At 46.9% G+C, this 18,164-nt stretch overlaps 1 protein-coding gene across 1 annotated transcript in view; it reads left to right on the top strand.

The window, feature by feature from the left end:
* Nucleotides 1-16,837, top strand: part of VWA8 (von Willebrand factor A domain containing 8) — a 236,391-nt gene extending 219,554 nt beyond the window's left edge. The window contains exons 41-45 of the mRNA XM_016158150.2: nt 4,809-4,934; nt 7,146-7,304; nt 12,457-12,555; nt 13,410-13,648; nt 15,662-16,837. Of these exons, the coding sequence (XP_016013636.2) occupies nt 4,809-4,934; nt 7,146-7,304; nt 12,457-12,555; nt 13,410-13,648; nt 15,662-15,770 (732 nt within the window). The 3' untranslated portion in view covers nt 15,771-16,837. The remainder of the gene's footprint in view (nt 1-4,808; nt 4,935-7,145; nt 7,305-12,456; nt 12,556-13,409; nt 13,649-15,661) is intronic.
* Nucleotides 16,838-18,164: the final 1,327 nt, after the last annotated feature.

Below are 18,164 nucleotides of genomic sequence, written 5' to 3'. Positions count from 1 at the left end.
TACTGTGTCGGGGGTTCGGGGCTGAAGCAGGGAGTCCAGTTAGGACCCTGCTGGAGCGTCCAGGTGAGAGAGGGTGACGGCTGGACCAGGGATGGGTGTGGAGATGGGAAGGGACAGTCAGATACTCCCGGAAATTATGAGAATTTGCCAGTGACCCAGCGTGAGATGTGAGAGAAGGAGAAGTCAAAGAAGACTCCTGGGTGTGGGGTTCCCGATGCCTTTTACTGAGACGGGGAGGACTTGGGGACAGTGGCGGGGGACAGGGGGCGGGGGGCAGGGCGGAGCTGGGGCTCGGCTTCGAAGTGTCAAGTTGAAGATGCCTATTCTGTCTGCACACTGATATCTGCAGTCCCAGCTCCTTTGAAGTACAAAATACTTAATTCTCAAAGGAAAAACATGAAATCGTTTCTGTTCATGAAAACCAAATATAAAATGATAATAAATTGTCACCCAAAGTAATAATTTTGTTCCACATCAGCATCCAAGAGTACAAACTCTTCTAACGAGAATTGTCTTCATTAAACACATGAATCCCTGTTTTCTCCCTCTCAATGAGATGTTACTCCAGAAAACAAGGAATTCTTTAAAATAAGATCTATATCTTCTTTTTTCTTGGGAATGCTGTTTTACCATTTAAGAAGCTAGCAACCTAACAGGTATTTAGTAAAATATTTTTACTATGTCAAAACATTGAGAACTACAAAGAAAAAACATTTTTTGTTTCTACTGATTTATACTTTATTATTTTACAAACATTGTATAAAAATTTACCTTCATCTAGCATATCATTTTGTTTGAATGGTACAGATTAAAAGCATAAAAAGTACACATTGAACATGGAGAAATGTTAAAATAAGGGAGCTAATGTCTAACAAAATATCACTACTCCTATTTATGCATCTACCCTACAAGTATTTATTGATGATCAACTATATGCTTTATTCTGTAGAATGTATGTTTTCTGAAGAAAAAAGAAAAAGAATGCTACTTAAATCTTTCTAATCTCTTCATTAAGGAAATTCTGAAAGAATAATAGAAAATGAGCTTGCTTGTAGGGTTTACAGTAAAGGAAGTCTGGATTGACCAGAACCCGAATAAATGGAGACTTCAGATTAATCCGAATACTTTCAGTGCTGGCATCGCGAGGCAAAGAGTCACAACCACGAGATACTCGTTTTTTTGTCAAATTTATTCCTCCTAAAGTCCTCATTGCTACAGATTGTGCATGTGTGCACATGTGTGTGTGTGCATGCATGTATGTGCATGTGCATTTGTGTGCTTTCTGGTTAACCGATTATTTCCCAGAAAATGAATTAACCAGAATACGTCATCCTCTGAGCGTTTCAATTAGTGTTCTTTACATGAAAGTAATAAAACTATATTTCTTTTTTAGAAAGCCTATAACATAGACCTTTTACTAGTAAAACTTAGCTTTTTATTTAATGAATTCTCTTCAGTATGAACTGATTGTGTAATACAAAACAGATGAACACACTTATAGACTACTTTATGCAATAGGAATATACAATAAAGAACATGTTTGGCCCTTTGTTATGAATAAAAACATGTATTTGAATATAGTAGGAACTTGCTATTTAAAGAAGTATTTCAAGGAGTTTCACAAAACACATAGTCCAGCATAAAAGTGTTTCTATTCCAGCTCTCAGCAAATCTTTAAAGGACTCCTCCCCCGCAGCTCATAGTCTCCAAGAGCACCCATCCTGTTTTGAGTTCCCAAGTGTCAGTGGGCTGGCTAGATGGCAGATAATAAATTATCTGTTCATATTTATCTGCAAGTTACATATTTGAAAACTAACGAACAGTGCTACTATTATAAAATTGTCCTTGTGCCCAGTCATTCTGGATGAAAAGGCCAGTACATACTTTCACTTCTCAAAAAGAAAAACTACTGTTTCATGTTCCTGAAAATATCACTGATAAACAGAACCAAAAGTAATTCATTTATCCACAAATGAAAGTACAAAAGAAGGGAATATACTATATGCCCTCCAGAGCGGCTAAATTAAAAAAAAGAAGAGGAAGAGGGTGGGGATATAATGACCCTCACACACCGCTCATGGGAATGGAAATTGCGAAAAAAAAAAAAAAAAAACCACTGTCTACGAAAGCTGATCATAGCCAGGATTTCCACCCAACAGAAATACACGCGTATCTGCTCCAAAGGACATATTCGGGAATACTCATGGTGGCATGATTCATAGTAGCCCCAAACTGCAAACAGCAGGGTTGTAGAATGGATAAAGAAATTGTGACAAGATTATGTGATTAAACATTGTTGCCACAGTGGAGGAGAATGAGCAACACAGGTAGGTCTCCCAGGAAAAAGCCAGACGCAAAAGAGTACGTACCATATGAGTCCCTTTTTATGAAGTTCAGAAACAGGCAAACCGCATGTGCAGTGACGGAAGGCAGACCAGGAGCTGACCTTTGGCTGGGGGACAGTCAAGTCCATGTGTCACGGTCGCCGAGCTCTGCTTTTCAGGTGTATGTACTTTCTCAACAAGTATGCGATATTGAAAAAGTCAGCCAAAACAAATGAAATAATAAGGAGAAGAAAAAGGTAGCAGATTTATTGGAAATGGCATATCCCTTCTCGTACGGTCACCCCAAATTCTGCTAACTCCTTTTCTTTTATGGTACAGTTAACAGAAACTGTCTTCAGCTAGAGAATGCCTTAAGGGATGATGATCGTATCTAGGAAAAGAAGCAACGTCAGCACAAGAAAGTTAAGACCTAGAATCCCTAAGTTCTCACATGATGGTGAATCCAGAGACAGCAGACAAATGTAATATGCTAAGGGAAAAGTATTTCATAATTCTGTAACCTCCTCACCAAGGGCAGTGATAGGTCCCCTAAAAAGAACCCCCTTTTATCATCTTTACTAATTATTAGCATGTACACCAAAAAAAGAACCCTGCCTTGCTGCTGGGCTGGCTGTCTCACACAAATCTTCCCTGGCTCATGGCCCCTTTGCTCTCCTCACTCCTACCCTCCCCCTCAGGATCCCCAAAGCCAACCCCCCTATAATTTCTTTGTTTTGCCTTTAGTCTCTGATCTGGAATTGATATCAATACAGCAAGATTTTACAAACCTCTCATAAGGAGTTCGCATTTGTTCCCTGTATGGTCCCAAAGGGCTGCCTTGTAATAAATTAGCTTGAAAAGTTAACCTCGCTGACTGGCGAGATTTCTGTGTTGCAAGCCTACTAAAGGAAATTAAAGAAAAAATTCTCCTAGTAAATGATAAATGTATTATGGTAGTTTAGTCAAATACAGACATATCTAAATAACAAACCATAATTACTCAAGATTGCTTAATTACAGGGATCTTTATAAATATATTCAGAGGATAATCTACTAAATCATTATCCTCCTATCTGATTGGCATAAAGCATGCAATTGTGGTATTCTTTGGCAATCTTAAATTTAAATCTTAGGAGTATAAAATAACATAATGGAATGCTTTCCTGGATATGACATTTAGTACATTGTATCACTTTTGTTATGGTAATGTGGTCATTTGTTTCTTTGGTTTTACTTATGTCTGTATGCTTGTTAAAATTTTAAGTACTCTTCAAAAATATATATCCATACCATAAGCCTTCATCTGTTGATATAGTGAACTCTATTAAAAATTCTAATATCCTGAATGTTTCTAGTATAATTGAACTTAATATTTCTTAGATCTGGCTCTGTCCCAATTTGGAGAACGATGTGAATTGCTGAGAGTATCAGACAGCTGTTAGGAGATTTTAGCATCCTCAAAACTCCAGAAAATAAAGTGAAAGATTTTTATCAAGTTACATGTCTGCTGGATCCGAGATGTTTTGTGCTTTCTTTTGAATATTGATGTTTGGGGCAGAAAGATGGTGAAGTTAGGAAAAGTGAAGGCCAGTTTCCTGTAACTAATTACTACCCAAGTTTCTCAAAATGCTGAACAAATAGCGAACCAGCTTAAAACAAACTGCATTAAGACTAATGTCAGAATAAACATGGAATGAACGATTTTCTAAGAAATTATTTCCCTACAATTTGTTGCATTTGGCAGATAATTCACCTATTTCTATTACTGAGGAACAGATTTACTACTGCAAAAACACCTTTCTTCAAAGTCCCTTTTTAATATCCTTAATCAACTTATTTCTAGACACTTACAAATTGGAGCCAATTCCCAGTTATTTGAGAAAATATCACTGTCCTTACCATTACGACATAATTAGGAAGAGGCAAAAGGTAAAAACTAATTGGGGAATCTTTCTCTTAATACTAATGATTTTCATTACTAATTAAATGTAGACCGTTACACTTCAAAGAGGCATTCACTGGCACAGGGACCCATCATCCTGCAGATGGTACTGTGAACCCCAGAGAATCTTAATTACTTGCCCACAGTGAGTGCAGCAAGTTCAAACTGATTGTTTTGCTACCTAATAAATTTTCCAGGAGTACAATGACCAAAAATCCATAAGAAATGCATCACCATTGCAATGCAGGTACTCTGCATTTCTCAGGAGGGGCATTTGCATACTATTTTCCCACCGGCGTATGTTTTAAGTGAGTTCATTTCATCATTCCATATGTTAAAACAATTAACATTGACGAAACGCGCACAATGGGTATTTCTCTGTCAGCCAAGCAGAAATCAGTCCACTTATAAAAATGTGTTCTTGCAGAACTATCACTTATTAAACCGATCCCGGGTGTTTTCCTGTTGCTCATACATCACGCGCGTCAGGGCACCCTGCGAAACTAATTAAAGTGAGGATTCACGTGCGTGTGTCATTGCAGGCTAAAGGTAAAGAAAGACAGTGGCTGAGACACCAGAGTACTGGTGAATTGGACGACGCGAAGATCATCGACGGGCTGACTGGAGAGAAAGCCATCTACAAACGCCGGGGCGAGCTGGAGCCACAAGTAAGTCACGGCGAACCGGTCACTCCGGGCTGCAGTGCTCGGCCTTCTCGAGAGACGGTGCTTTCTCAAAGTGGCTGTCCCTTTAAAACTCCATAAACCCTGAACGTGGCCACCAGGGAACGCATTATATTTTTAAAATTGGGGGGGGGGGGACAAATATTATACTATTTGTTATATCATTCACAATTCCAGTGTGAGTAAAGAAACACTGGGCACACTCAAACTGAGTCCTTTAAGGAACAGTTAATAAAGAGACTATTTACAAAAGTAAGGATAGGGTTTAAGAACCCCAAAAGTGGATGTGTTTCCATAGTGTAGCGGTGAGCACGTCTGCTTTACATGCAGAAGGTCCTGGGTTCGTGCCCCAGTGGAGCCACGGTCCATGGCCTATGGCCAGGAAACCCTGGACAAGCTTGATGTCTGCTCTCAAAAGCTAAGCAGGGTCAGGCCTGGTTAGTACTTGGATGGGAGACCACCTAGGAAGACCAGGTGCTGTAGGCATAAATAATAATGATAAATTAATTTAAAAAAAAAAAAAAGCTGAAAGAGACAGTGTGCCGTCCCTACAGCAAGGCTCTGACCCACTGAGGTCTGGAAGGGCAGAGGGAGAGCTCTCACCGGGGCCTGGAGAAGGCGGCGTGTGGTAGAGGGAGAGCCCACCCATGGGCCGCAGCAGCAGAGAAGGAGCAGAGGGCACGGGTGTCCCATCCTCACCCTCCGATCTCCCGCCAGCAGAACCCACTGGGGAGCCGGCCAGCACGAGAGAGGCCGACGCCGTCTGTGGAGATCGGCTCCCAGGGCCCCGAGCAGCACGCTGCAGAGGGAAATGGAAAACCCTCAGGGTCTTACACAAGAGCTATCACTAGAGCAATCCTGGTGGCTTCCTGCCGCTCTGTCGTTTTAAAGACCTGTGTCCATCCTATAACAGAAAGAAATTTTAGAAAATGAGGCCTTCTCCCTTAAATGACCCTAGTGTAAACACATGGAACATTTCAGACAACCGTAGCAGTAAAATATTTGCGAAACGATGGCATTAATGCAACGCGCCGAGTCTGTCGCAGGGCTCTGTGACCCCCCATCTCCCTGAATAACCGGAATTGCTCGACAGCCACCCAGAGCTGGGGGTGGGTGAGGGGCCGGCGGGGCAGGCGAGTCACTCGCTCCATTTAAATGTCTATTCAGAGGGACCTTCGGTAACTTGGGGAGTTCTTCTGGGTCGTCGGTGTGAGTCAACAGCTGCTTTTGTTACTGACTCATTGTGGTTGGCGAGTGTGTTTAGATACATCTGAAATTGTGCGCGCTCGCGGGAGCACATGTGGCACTGTTCTTAATTTAGGCAGACTCCGCAGTTTTCAAAAAATACATTGAATTTGTCTCAAACCCTAACACTAATACCCACAGTATTTTCTTGACGTGACTAACTCTGCTCATTAGTTTTCGTACATTGTCAGCAAGTCTGTAATAACAGCACGGTCTGGAATTTTTCTCCTTCCTTCTTTCCTGTAAGTGAACTGACAAGTATACTTCTGTCTCCGATCCTGCAAATTGGCAGGCGTAAGTCCGAAATCACACTGCAACTCCGGAGAAGTTCACGTTTTAATTGGCACTTGTTGCTAAACAGCAGTTAGATGTGACTTCCATGCCTTCGACTGCCCAGACCTGGAGGGAGAAGTAGTAATTCAGTAACTGGGAGGAAGAGAAAATCGAAAGCTAACGCAAAGCAAAAGACGCTAGAGAAACACTTTCCTTCGGTTCTTTGCCAGACCCCCTCCCACAGAACCTTTGTTTTTGGAATCCGGCGTTTCGTACGGACTCAGTGGAGAAAGATTTTCAGGTCACGACACAACGGGTACAGGTGGAATTCCTGCGGGCTTCCAAAATAACTCTCTCTCGCTAGTGTAACCGACTCCAAGGCACGACCTGAAAACGACACTTTGGGGTTCCCATCTTCCCAGATTATTATTTTTAAGATGCCGTGGGCCTCAGTGTAGCAGTTTTACTAGACTAGGTTGGGTCTTAAAAGGACCGTATTCCAGAGGAAAATCTGCCCCATGTGCCCCGACTGCCAACACGGGTCTGAGGTTCCCTCACCGAAACGCAGTCCACCTGCCGGCCTGCCCCGTGCTGGCGCGCGGGGGCCCGCGTGGGACCCCCAGCGCAGCAGCCGGCGGTGCTGGTCTGGGTCACAAGGCCTTCCTGTCTCCCCCGCAGCTGGGCAGCCCCCAACAGAAACCCAAGCGCCTGCGCCTGGTGGTGGACGTGTCCGGCAGCATGTACCGCTTCAATGGCGTGGACGGCCGGCTGGAGCGCTCCATGGAGGCCGTGTGTATGGTTATGGAAGCCTTCGAGAACTACGAAGAGAAGTTCAAGGTAACGGCATGGACGGAGGCCGATGAGAGGCGCCTCTGCCCAAGGGCCGGCCCCGGGTTAGGGCACGACGGTGGGGAGGTGGGCGCGGGCCCCGCTCAGGCGCTCGTCAGCTCCTGCATCGGCACAGAGAGAGGGAGGCAGCCTCTGGTTCCATCCGCTCTAACAGTCAGCGATGGCAGCGCCACCATTTAAAGGACCAGTTACTGCAGAAGAAAGGGGTGTGAAGTTAGCCATAATGGCGGGAGCGGGGAACGGGCACTTAGAAGCGCAAGCCTCTTCCCCGGATTACTCAGTGCCCCCAATCGACATCCCCACGCCCCCGCCACCACCCCGGTTCTTGCTCCGTCGCCAGCCAGGCAGCCCCCGAGGTGAGAGCACCCCCTCACAGTGTGCTGCACTCAGCCCGCTTTGCCTTTGCACACGGGCGAGGGTCACAGGGCCGGATGGCCGCCTGGCTGCCAGGGATGGGATGCAGCCTCCGCCCCTTTCCACGTGGGGGATGCTCCATTCGCTCTGCATCCTCCTTCCGAGGCCCAGGCGTCCGTGCCTGGGATGAGCCCATCGGCCGGAGGGCACCTGCACCCACCAGAGCAGATGACCTGGAAGACGGCACGTGCCGTGTGATTCCTGTCGGAGTTCGGTTGAAAGAGATGGCGTATGTGCCGACGTGGGTGAGGGGCACGGTCTGTCCATGGCACTCTAGGTCGTGTTGGGGATCAAACACGTCCTCCGGAAGTAGGCGCGCCGAGGCCACTGTTTGGCTGGACGCCCCGCCTGCCCTCCGGGACTGCTGTCCCGAGCCCGTGCGTCGCGGTGCGTGTGGCGAGAAACAGACCGCCGGACTCCTCGCCCCGCTTACCGTAGGCCCGTCCGCGGGGTTCCGAGTCTCCCGGGGCTCCTCTGACTCCAGAGTTAAACAGGAGTTCAGAATTGACTCCTTCGTGGATGAAGCCATGTTGGCCAAGCCGGCCACTCACAGAGCTGGAGGAGGGGCTGGGCGGGGGTTGGGGAATGGTTATTTCTCTGTCATGGAAACTCTGGTTTAGAATCGGAGCAGCGGATTCGGCTTGAACCTCTGACGACACCAGGCCTCCGGCCTTCAGAAAGTCTCCTAATCTCTCCGAACACCACTTTCTTGATTTGTGAAATGAGGTTAATAAGACCCGCCCCAGAGGTTGCGGAGAGAAGCAGAATGAGATGAGACATGTCAAAGCACTTGGTAAACTTTTTATAAAGAACTGTCCAAATGTTGACATGATACCCTATCCTGTTATCAGCCCCGTGAGGGTCGATGGTAAAACAGAGGTTCTCTCTACTTGTCAGAGAGGTCAAAGTGATTCACGAAACACAAAACGTTGGCGGTCATCTAAACCAGCGTTACTTACGAGGTAGAAACAGGATTCAGAGGCTAAGTGACTTGTCCCAGGTCAAAACGTCAGGGCTAAGTCTAGAACCTGGGACCTGTAAAACAGTCTTCTTTTTTTACATTGACTTCCATGATATGGAGAAAGTTTAGCCAGCTGATACCGTAGGTTATCGACTAACACCAGGGGGTTCTGTTGGCTCTTCTGTGGTTTTAAATCACGTGTTTATGTTCGAGTCCTTCGCTGCCTACGGGCAGTAGTGCTGTCTTAGAATGGTGTATTTGAGTTTCCAGAAGGTTAGAATTTCACACGTTGTCATCCTTCAGAAATAGCCTCAGATGAGTGTCATACCTACTTGTAATGTGGATGAATAATAGGGCACGGCCTCTCCCAAAGTTAGCAAATGATCATCCTTCCCAACAGAAACTTAACCACAAATATTTTTCATAAAAAAAAAATGCTGATGGCTCTTGGTTCTAAGCAGAGCTTTCTTTGCAGTCTAAGTATTATAAATCATCCCTCTTCTTTGATGGTAAATCTTTGTGTCTTGGACCGAAACTCGGCATTTGTTTTCATTTGTAATACCTTTCTCTAAATGAATGAGATTTTCAAAAGAAAATGTAGCAAAAGGACATTTGAACAAGTTTCTAAAGTGAAGAAGTATTACTGTTGGTCTCTCTAATTGAGGTTTTTCTTGACCACTGTGGTTTATTATTTAGTTGGACGCTAATTATAAGATTCCACAAGGGTTTCAGGGGTGCTCTGAAAGCAATCATAAAAATTTCGAACTACTGAGAAAAAGGCGTATTCTAAATATTGCGTGCCTCGATAAAAACAGTGAGGTTCCTGTTTAATGACTCCTGTGATTTGACAGTGGTCACGGCAGGGAACAGGGTGGGCGAACAGCAGAACCAGGAGTTAGAGAATGGAAATGAATGCGTTTATATACTTTTTCCTTTAACCCAGACAGACGATTTTGCGGATTAGCAAATCACAGTCTGTAAAACGCATTGGGGTCCTTGGGTAGCAGACCCTACGTAATTATAACATGAGAAGTTTGTTTTTAACAGACACTTAATGTGATCCGCAGAAACGCCGGCGGATGGTCCACAATTTGGGTGCAGTCTGGATTCCTCTCAAGCGTTTTATTTCCTTTGGGCTCAGAGTAATCCCCGAGCCCATCCGAAAGGCGAGAACCAGAGCCCCACAGACTGTTTTTTATAAGCCCCGTCCTCTCCCTTGGGTGTGTCTTCTCAGCCTTTGCAATGCTAGCGAGGCACAAAGGCAGATCCTTCTGCAAATAGCACTTTCCTTACACAAATAAAAAGAGGAAGGGGGGAAAGGGAGAAGGGAGAGAGGAAGAAAAAGAGGCCCGCAACGCTTTATCTCATTTGCCCGAAAAAGTACAGTATGTAAATAGATAGATGATAGATAGATAGAGAGAGAGAGAGAGAGAGAGAGATAATCAAACAATAGATAGTTAATAAAACGTTTCTGAAGTATTTAATAAGGCAGTATCTGTTTTTGATGAAAAGCATCCAACAACTCATTGGGCTGCTACTTGTTTAATCATTAGCTAGCAACTTTTCCCTTGCGGTGACCAGGCGTGGCAAACCACAGCCGCGGTCAGAGGTCTATTTATGTAGCCTCATCCACAGCCATCTGATGCGTAGGAACTTCGGCCTTCAGTCCAGAGGGAGGAGGAGGTCCAGCGTATTTATGGCCCTCTGACCTCAGCCGGATACAAGACGCCTCCTCCGGTTTTCAGGCGTGTGGGACCCTGTTTGACAGATGACTTCACCCGCCCGTCATGGCAGCAGCCTGCCCGGCACCTCCTAGGACGACTTTATTCTGGGCTTAAGGCAGCTTCTGCTGTGACCGTTGGCAGACCGGACGCTCGCCCCACATCGATGGGGACACCGAAGCCAGGACTCCCCTCTCGTTGTCCCTTGTCCCGAGCCATCCTGCTGCTCAGTTTCCAGTGCGACTGGTTACCATCTCACTACGCTGCTAACAGACTCCACTGAGGAGGTTTTCTAATTCATATATGGAATTGGTTACATCCTTAGGAAGCATGTATTGACAAGCTTTTTTAATGTATTGGTAAATTTCCCTCACGATTATTTCGTATCATCTCTGGTATTAACTTCCAGCCCCCCTGCCCGAGGCGCCACTCAGCCCGCCCCTGACCATGCCCCTCCCATGAGGTGGGCAGTCTGGGGGGCCCGGGGGCACGCTCGCCTAGAGCCCGTTTCCAGATCATACTGCCGGTGCCTTGGGACCCCCAGACGTGCTGCTCAGGCGACCCCGGGTCTGCTTCCAGCACCTCCTCCCTCGGCCCTGCGGTCCGCCTTCCCCGGGCAGACTGGCCGGCGGTGTGAGCGCCCAGTCTGAGCGGTGGCCGAGGGGCGGCTGGATGGAGGGTCTGAGGACATGTGCATGTGAGGTGCCTCGTGGTGTGGGACAGAGCCAGCTCTAGGGAGAAGTGGCGAAGGGCTGCAAGCCAGGGGCCCGGACTGCCCGCACGGCCATGTTCCTACAGAGAGCATCGGGCACTCCCAGGGCCTGAAATGTGACGTAGGCATTCTGGCCCATTATGATCTATATTCAGAGTAGGAGGACAGAGCATGTCTTATTTAACCATTTGTGGCCTGATTTACAGCTTCTGAATGTTGAGACGTCCTAGATGGGCCTTCCCGGGTGCCCTTGCCCCTTCCAGTTATGCACCTGTCTCTGTCCATTCTCGTTCTGTCTGCCCTCTGCAGTCTCAGGAAGAGGAGCATCCTCCTTCCTCCGGCAGACGAGCCCCTCTGACGGTGACCATGGTCTCCTTCCGCCCAGCTCCCTCCCCACCCCCCGTAACTACAGACACCTCTCCCCCAACGGCCCGCCGCAGGCCCTTCCGGTTCTCTTTTCTGTATCACAAAACCCATAACTGAAATTGTCCCCCCAAGATCACCACCAATCCTGATGCCCGGAGGTCGTCGGTCCCCGTTCCCCTTGATGGCCGCGGTCAGTGTAACTCGGCGCAGTGACGCAACCGCGTCCTGCAACCCTACTCACTGGTTTTGTGGGCCGTCCGGGGTGCTCCCCCGCCCCTCCAAGGAGGGCGCCTGTCGAGGTTCAGTGCCAAATGTCCCGTGCTTCAACTCTCTGCTTCCTTTCTACTACCAGCCAGAAAAATAAAATAATAATAATAACAATAATAATAATAACAACTCTCTCCTTTTAAAGGGCTCGCGTGATTAGATTAGGCCTACCTAGGTCATCTCCCTTTTGGTTAACTCAAAGTCGGCTAACTGGTAGCCTTAATGGCATCTGCAAAATTCCTTTGCCATGTGAATGTCACATAGTCATGAGTGCTACCCCGCCATAGTCACAGGGCCTGCCCGCACTCAGGGTAGTGGGTGAGCCAGGGTCTAAACTAGGGGGCAGGGGTCTTAGGGGCCACTGTAGAAGTTTGCCTACCACACATGTGTGAGTGAGTGAGTGAGTGTGTGTGTGTGTGTGTGTGTGTAATTCTTTTAACTCTCCCCTTCAAGCCCTCGCACGTTTTCCGCCTCCTGCTGGACTGCAGAGATCCCCCAGGAGGACAGAGCAGAAGCGAAGGCGCCTGGGACATGTTTGTCTTTGTCTGTGCACACGCCCACCTTTCTGCTCTCCTCCATGGCCAGGTGCTGAGCGGTTTGGGACAATAACGGACCAAGGAGTTGGAGGCTTATAGGTCCAATGACAATTCCTTAGTGGACAGAGGCTCCTACCTAACTCTCTGATTCTCTTGCCTGCAGTATGACATTGCTGGACACTCCGGAGATGGCTACAATATTGATCTAGTTCCGCTTAACAGAATCCCCAAGGACAATAAGCAGAGACTAGAAATTCTGAAGGTAAACACGTTCAATTACCTCTGTGTCGTGAAAACTTCCACCAGATCAGGCCGAGTATCTTCTGGTTGCTGGAGAGACTCACTGGAGTAGCGGCAGACATTGGAAAGGAAAACACTTCCTGTTCCACACACTTTTAAGCATTAAACTCAGAACATATTCGTTGTGCTTAAAATCCTATTCTCCGCCATACAAAATGTAAACTTTGTTCCCTACATATTTTTAGGGTGCGCGGTCTTGCCGAGGTTCTACAACCCTGGTCCCTTCCAATATCCCATACAATTCTTCCCAGCCCCTAGATATTTCAGTAGAAATGTCTAACTCTCTAACCGCGATTTTACGTATTAGTATATTTTTAAAGGTAAACTCAGTTTCATATGCTTAGATCTACAATAGAAACACACGCCATCATTTTAACGTAAACTCATTACTAACGCTGGAAGTACAATGTTTGGTGTTATAACTTTGTTTATTGGAAACTCAAACCATTCCTTATTTTTATCCTGTGTCGTCTTCATCCTCTGGTTGGATACCAGGTTTTATATATTCTTACATTTTCTCACCTTAAATGGCTGCTTGAGTTTTAAAACTAAGTGCCGACTGGGATAGTTTCGGGATGTCTCCCGTTTCTTACGAAAGTCTTAACCACGTACAAAAATGATCATGTACTATTGTCACTCTAAGGTGCCAGTTAAATGGAACTCACTCAGAGACCTCTTATCCACGTGTAATAATTGGTCCTTGTGCATTCTCACAGTCAATAGAAAATCATTGCATTTGTAAAAAAAAAAAAAAAGAAAGAAAGAAAGAAAGGCGTTTCTCACCCTCGGCCTCTGTGCATCCTCTCTTAACCCCAGACGATGCACGCCCACGCTCAGTTCTGCATGAGCGGAGACCACACGCTAGAGGGGGCAAAGCATGCCATCCAGGAAATAGTCAAGGAAGAAGCCGACGAGTACTTCGTCATCGTGCTGAGCGACGCGAACCTGTCGCGATATGGAATCCGTCCTGCCCAGTTCGCCCAGATCCTGACGTGCAACCCCGAAGTGAATGCCTTCGCCATCTTCATTGGATCTCTGGGGGATCAAGCGACCACGTAGGTGTCATCTCAGGACATAGCCAAGGGCGGGTCTAGAGACACCCGAGTCTCCGAGTCTCCGACACACGCCATTTCATGGGCTTCGCAGCCGAAGGGGGGAGGGGGAGGGCGGGGAGATGGATGAAAACAGAAACCAGAGTTGCTCCCCCAAAAGGACTTGATGGTCTAGTTGAGAGTCTACGATGTTCTTTCCAGCTTCTGTTTGGATGAGCAATAATCATTTTAAAGTATTTTTCAGTTTATATTTAAACCAACCAACAATAAAATAAATAGCAAATTGATTCGTCCACCAGTAAATTAAACGGTATTTTATACCTTTTGCACTTTACGTCAAGGTCCCAAGCTCAGATCTAACGTCAACAGAGACAAACATGTGTATAGGTGGTAGAGAATGTGTGCACGTGTAACACAGACATGCATTTATGTAGACACACGTGCACACGTGTATGCGTGCACCCCCCTTCTCACGGGGGAGACGGGGCAGGTGAGACACCTGGAGACACCTGGAGACAGTGCAGGGCAGCACACACGGTGACATGCCACACCCAGGACTCGGCGGAGGGATGTGCGGGCGACAAGAAACCCCACTGCCGGTGACCGGGCAAGAGAGGTCTGGAAGCACTTGCAGTGATTAAACGCACTAACGTTCTCTCTTTTAAACTGCAAACAGAAAGCGTTCCTTCATGGTTTTTATCTGCTTAAACACAAGTGAAAGTTTATCTCCTCCAAAAGAGGGGAATTCCTGCCTAAAACACAAAAGGCCTCTGGCCTTCCTGTCCTCCGCCCCTTCTACCTGCAATGCCGCGCAGGGCCCCGAGTGCCCGGCCCCTAGTGCTGGGGAGCTGGAGTCCTTCCCTCCGTCTGTCCCTCCGCCTTCGCGGGATTGCAGAGTCCGGTCAGAGACAGACTTCGTATCGTGTAATTACAGTCACTTTATTACGACTGATTTCGCATTTTTCTCAGTCGTGTGTGTTAGCCTTTTCTAGAACCTCCGTGTCCTCGAACGCAAACCGTGCCTTTTCTACCCAGATTTTCTGCAGGACCAGCCCAGTATTAAGCAGATGGCAAGCTCAACAAATGCTGGTTGAGCTGAAATAGCTATTTTGTCTTTCTAGAGAACAGATCCTGTTTGAACACTTAAGAAAGCACAATAATACCGTTGTGGTTTCCTAGGGAAATGGTCCAACATCCACTGGCAAAAGATATGTTGCAGAATTAGCTGGTCTACCGGGCATGCCAGATGCATGATACTACCCAGGACGGTTGACGTTTATTAAATGTCATTCCAAAACCAAACTCCGCTGGCATAGTGAAAGGAGGCGTTCTTCTGGGTGGAACTGTGTCTTGCACTTTTATTGCCTTCAAAAACGGCCCTTTGTTCCGAATGATAAATTGGCATTTTAAAAAATTATCATAAGCCTATATAACCTCAGTGCCATTAAAGCAGCAATTGTGTAAGTCGTTTTGCATTTCACATTGTGTGATGTGGGGGAGAGGGCGGAAGAAGAAGAAGAAGAAAAGAGAGAGAGAGAGAGGAAGAGAGAGAGAACCCCAGGGGGGCCGGCTGGGCAGCCTTCGCCTTCTCCTGTTCTCCAAGAAAGGGAAAATGCTTAGAAGTGCAGCGTGAGGCCCACACATTCGCTGGCCTGAGGTGTGCTAATCCCAGGTGGGTACCCAGGGCTCCGTTCTGTCACGGGAATAGAAAATGCCAGGAAATGACAGTTGTTAAAAAAAAAAAAAAAGGAGACTTTTTCTTTGCAAATTCTGTGAGTTTCTCACGGAAAAGACCTTGCCCTCGGGGACGGCTCTCCATGCGCCTCCCTGTCACTCTCTGAGCCTTCCATTGCCTGGTGACAGCTCATTCAACTGCAGGCAGGGCCACGGCATCAGAAAGTAAAAACCTCCCTTTCCTAAGAAACCATTTGGATGCTGTGGTTTGTGGAGGCGGGGGCGGAAGGAGGGGGAGGCCAATTTGCAATGGTAATTTTCTTTGCCTTTCCATCCTGGCAGGCTGCAGAGAACTTTACCAGCTGGCCGGTCTTTCGTTGCCATGGATACCAAGGACATCCCTCACATTTTACAACAGATCTTCACCTCCACCATGTTGTCCGGCGTTTAAGAAGTGCCCTTCATCACCCTGATGACTCCGAATTTGCAAGAAGATAGGAATGAAGAAGATCAGACATCTATAAAGTTGAGCCTGTGCAATGACTGCATAATTCTGCCACCCCCGGCGGCGCTCCTACGTTTGCTCAGTAATCAGAATTCAGAGAAGCAGCCAGGGGAAGGCTTGTGCACGGAAACTGGCCACTATTGATAGGTTTACAAAAAATCGCAAGGAAGCAAGTTGACCTGCATTTCATAGCAGGGTCAGGATTAAAGTAAGGTAGCCTGAGAACCGTGGCCCTTAGTCTGTTTCCAGAATGCTCAGGGAGAGAGTCACTCACTTTTGCCTTAGCACATCGTCTGGTCCCCTAAGATAACAAAAGCGACCCCATCGAACTAAGCTTCTGTTGCCACATTCTACACCGAGAGACAAGTCCGTGTGCAAACCCCTTCGACCTGTTCCTGTCCAATAATCGTTTTTGGTTTTTTTTTTTTTTTTCATTTTCTCCCCCAGCCTGTGTTACTCGACAATGATTTTATAGTTTTGAACCCACTGAAAAGTCCTCCTAGCAGCAGTATTTTATTAAAGGTTGGATTTTTCTCAATAATTCCATTTTCTTGGCCAAAACCAAAAGGAATCAAAAGATCCTTAGATTGCTTTCTTTCCTACGTGACTTTTAAAAAGCTCCTTAAATAATGAAGAGCAAATGTCCCATTCTCCACGCTGCCGGGAGTGGAAAGATAAAGGCCGTCTGGCCTTGGGTTTCCTCTTTCTTCTTTTTCTTCTAGCGCTTCTCAAAAGTTCCACGCTCCCCCATTTTGGTGTCTAAAATGCGATGCTCAGAATAACAAATGCTTGTGTTTTCACTTAAAGCAAAGTAAAAACAAGGCGGTATGTTTGAACTAAATGATAACTTTAGTTGTAAAAAACACACACACACACACAATACTTTTTTCCAAACTTCATTCCTTTTTCTTTCAACGTGTACCTACCTGACTCCCACCCTCTCTGGGGCTGACCTTGTGTATCAATAGGCTCAATGTCACTTCGTTTAAAATTAAATGCTTCCGCAGAACTCAGTGTCTCTCCAACCGTATACGTTCCTCTCCACCATCACGGCAAAGTCAGAAACGCGGGGGCCACCGGCGTGTGCGGCGTCTCACGGCGAGAGGAGAAAACCAGTCTTGTCAGTGATGTCACCTTGGTCACGCATGCGGAGTAGTGAGCTTGTACGGATCCGTTTCATTTTAACTAATTAGAGGAAAGAGAAAAGCCAACACTCATTCGTTCCACACCCCCATCTCCCCGTCGGCTGTCACAGAAAAGCGATCAGGTTCCCGAGGCAATAGTGCACTGGCACGTTGGATAACGTGTATTGAATCCGCCAACGATGCAAATCATCACAATCCACAAAGTACCTTTACAAATGTCATTGCATTCATAGCAGCATTGACAGCGGCGGCAGCTGACATTTATTTACGGGCTGTGCAGCAGGCACGCTAAGCGAGCTCATACGTCACTACGATGCACGCAGAACAGGTACTTTTTACCCCATTTTACAGAGAAGGAAAGTGAGGCCCAGAGAACTTACTTCACTCTCACAAGATTTCCAATGCTAGACTGTCGACTTTTCATTATCCTGCCGAAATCCTCGTCGTACAAATAAGGAAACTGAGGCTTAGAGAAGGTCAAGAACCCTGGCGGTGCTGAGAGGCGGGCAGAGCCGGACCGTGGCCGGGCCCGAGCCCGTGCTCCGTTACTCCCGCAAACCCACCCGGCCGTGGGGACCTTGGTGCAGCTTTGTTCCTTCTCCCGGTGCCGTGTCTCTTCTCGTAAACCGGCCACATTTCACAGAGACTCTGCGCACGCCTTCAGGCACGCAGAGGAGGGCACGGGGACCGAGGACGCGGCACACTGCTGGGGGGACACTTCTGTCAGCTCCTTCCTGGCACCGCAGCCAAGAGGAAGGTCCCGTCCCAGTGGCGGCTCGGCCCCGAGCGGCGCCGGTTGCAGAGGGTCCCCGCAGGCCTGTGGAAGTGCCGTCCAAGGGTGATAGCAGAGCAGCCTTTTAACAATTCTCCCCCAGGCGTCCGTCACTACCTGAGGGAGCAGGGTTTTTAACCATGGAAAGAATATTCTCGAGTAATTTAATTAGTTAATGTACCTTTCTCCGTTGGCCAGGTATCCTTTGCAATTGTTATTTTTTTTTTTAAATTTACACACACACACACGTCCTGGCTTTTCCGATTTGCAAAGAGAAAGATGATGGGGGAGGGGAGGGGAGCATGAGAAGATGAAAGGTTTTATTTTCTCTTCTTGCAATACTAAGATGTTTGTGCCTTAATTATTAAATGTACTTAATTATAGGCGACTCCAAGCTGTTCCCAGGCCCTCCTTAGGGCCGGG

This window comes from Rousettus aegyptiacus, unplaced genomic scaffold (genome assembly GCF_014176215.1).
Source record: "Rousettus aegyptiacus isolate mRouAeg1 unplaced genomic scaffold, mRouAeg1.p scaffold_m13_p_11, whole genome shotgun sequence".
NCBI lineage: Eukaryota > Metazoa > Chordata > Mammalia > Chiroptera > Pteropodidae > Rousettus > Rousettus aegyptiacus.
The sequence above is the reverse complement of the archived record's forward strand: the minus strand, read 5'-3'. Positions and strand labels throughout refer to the sequence as shown.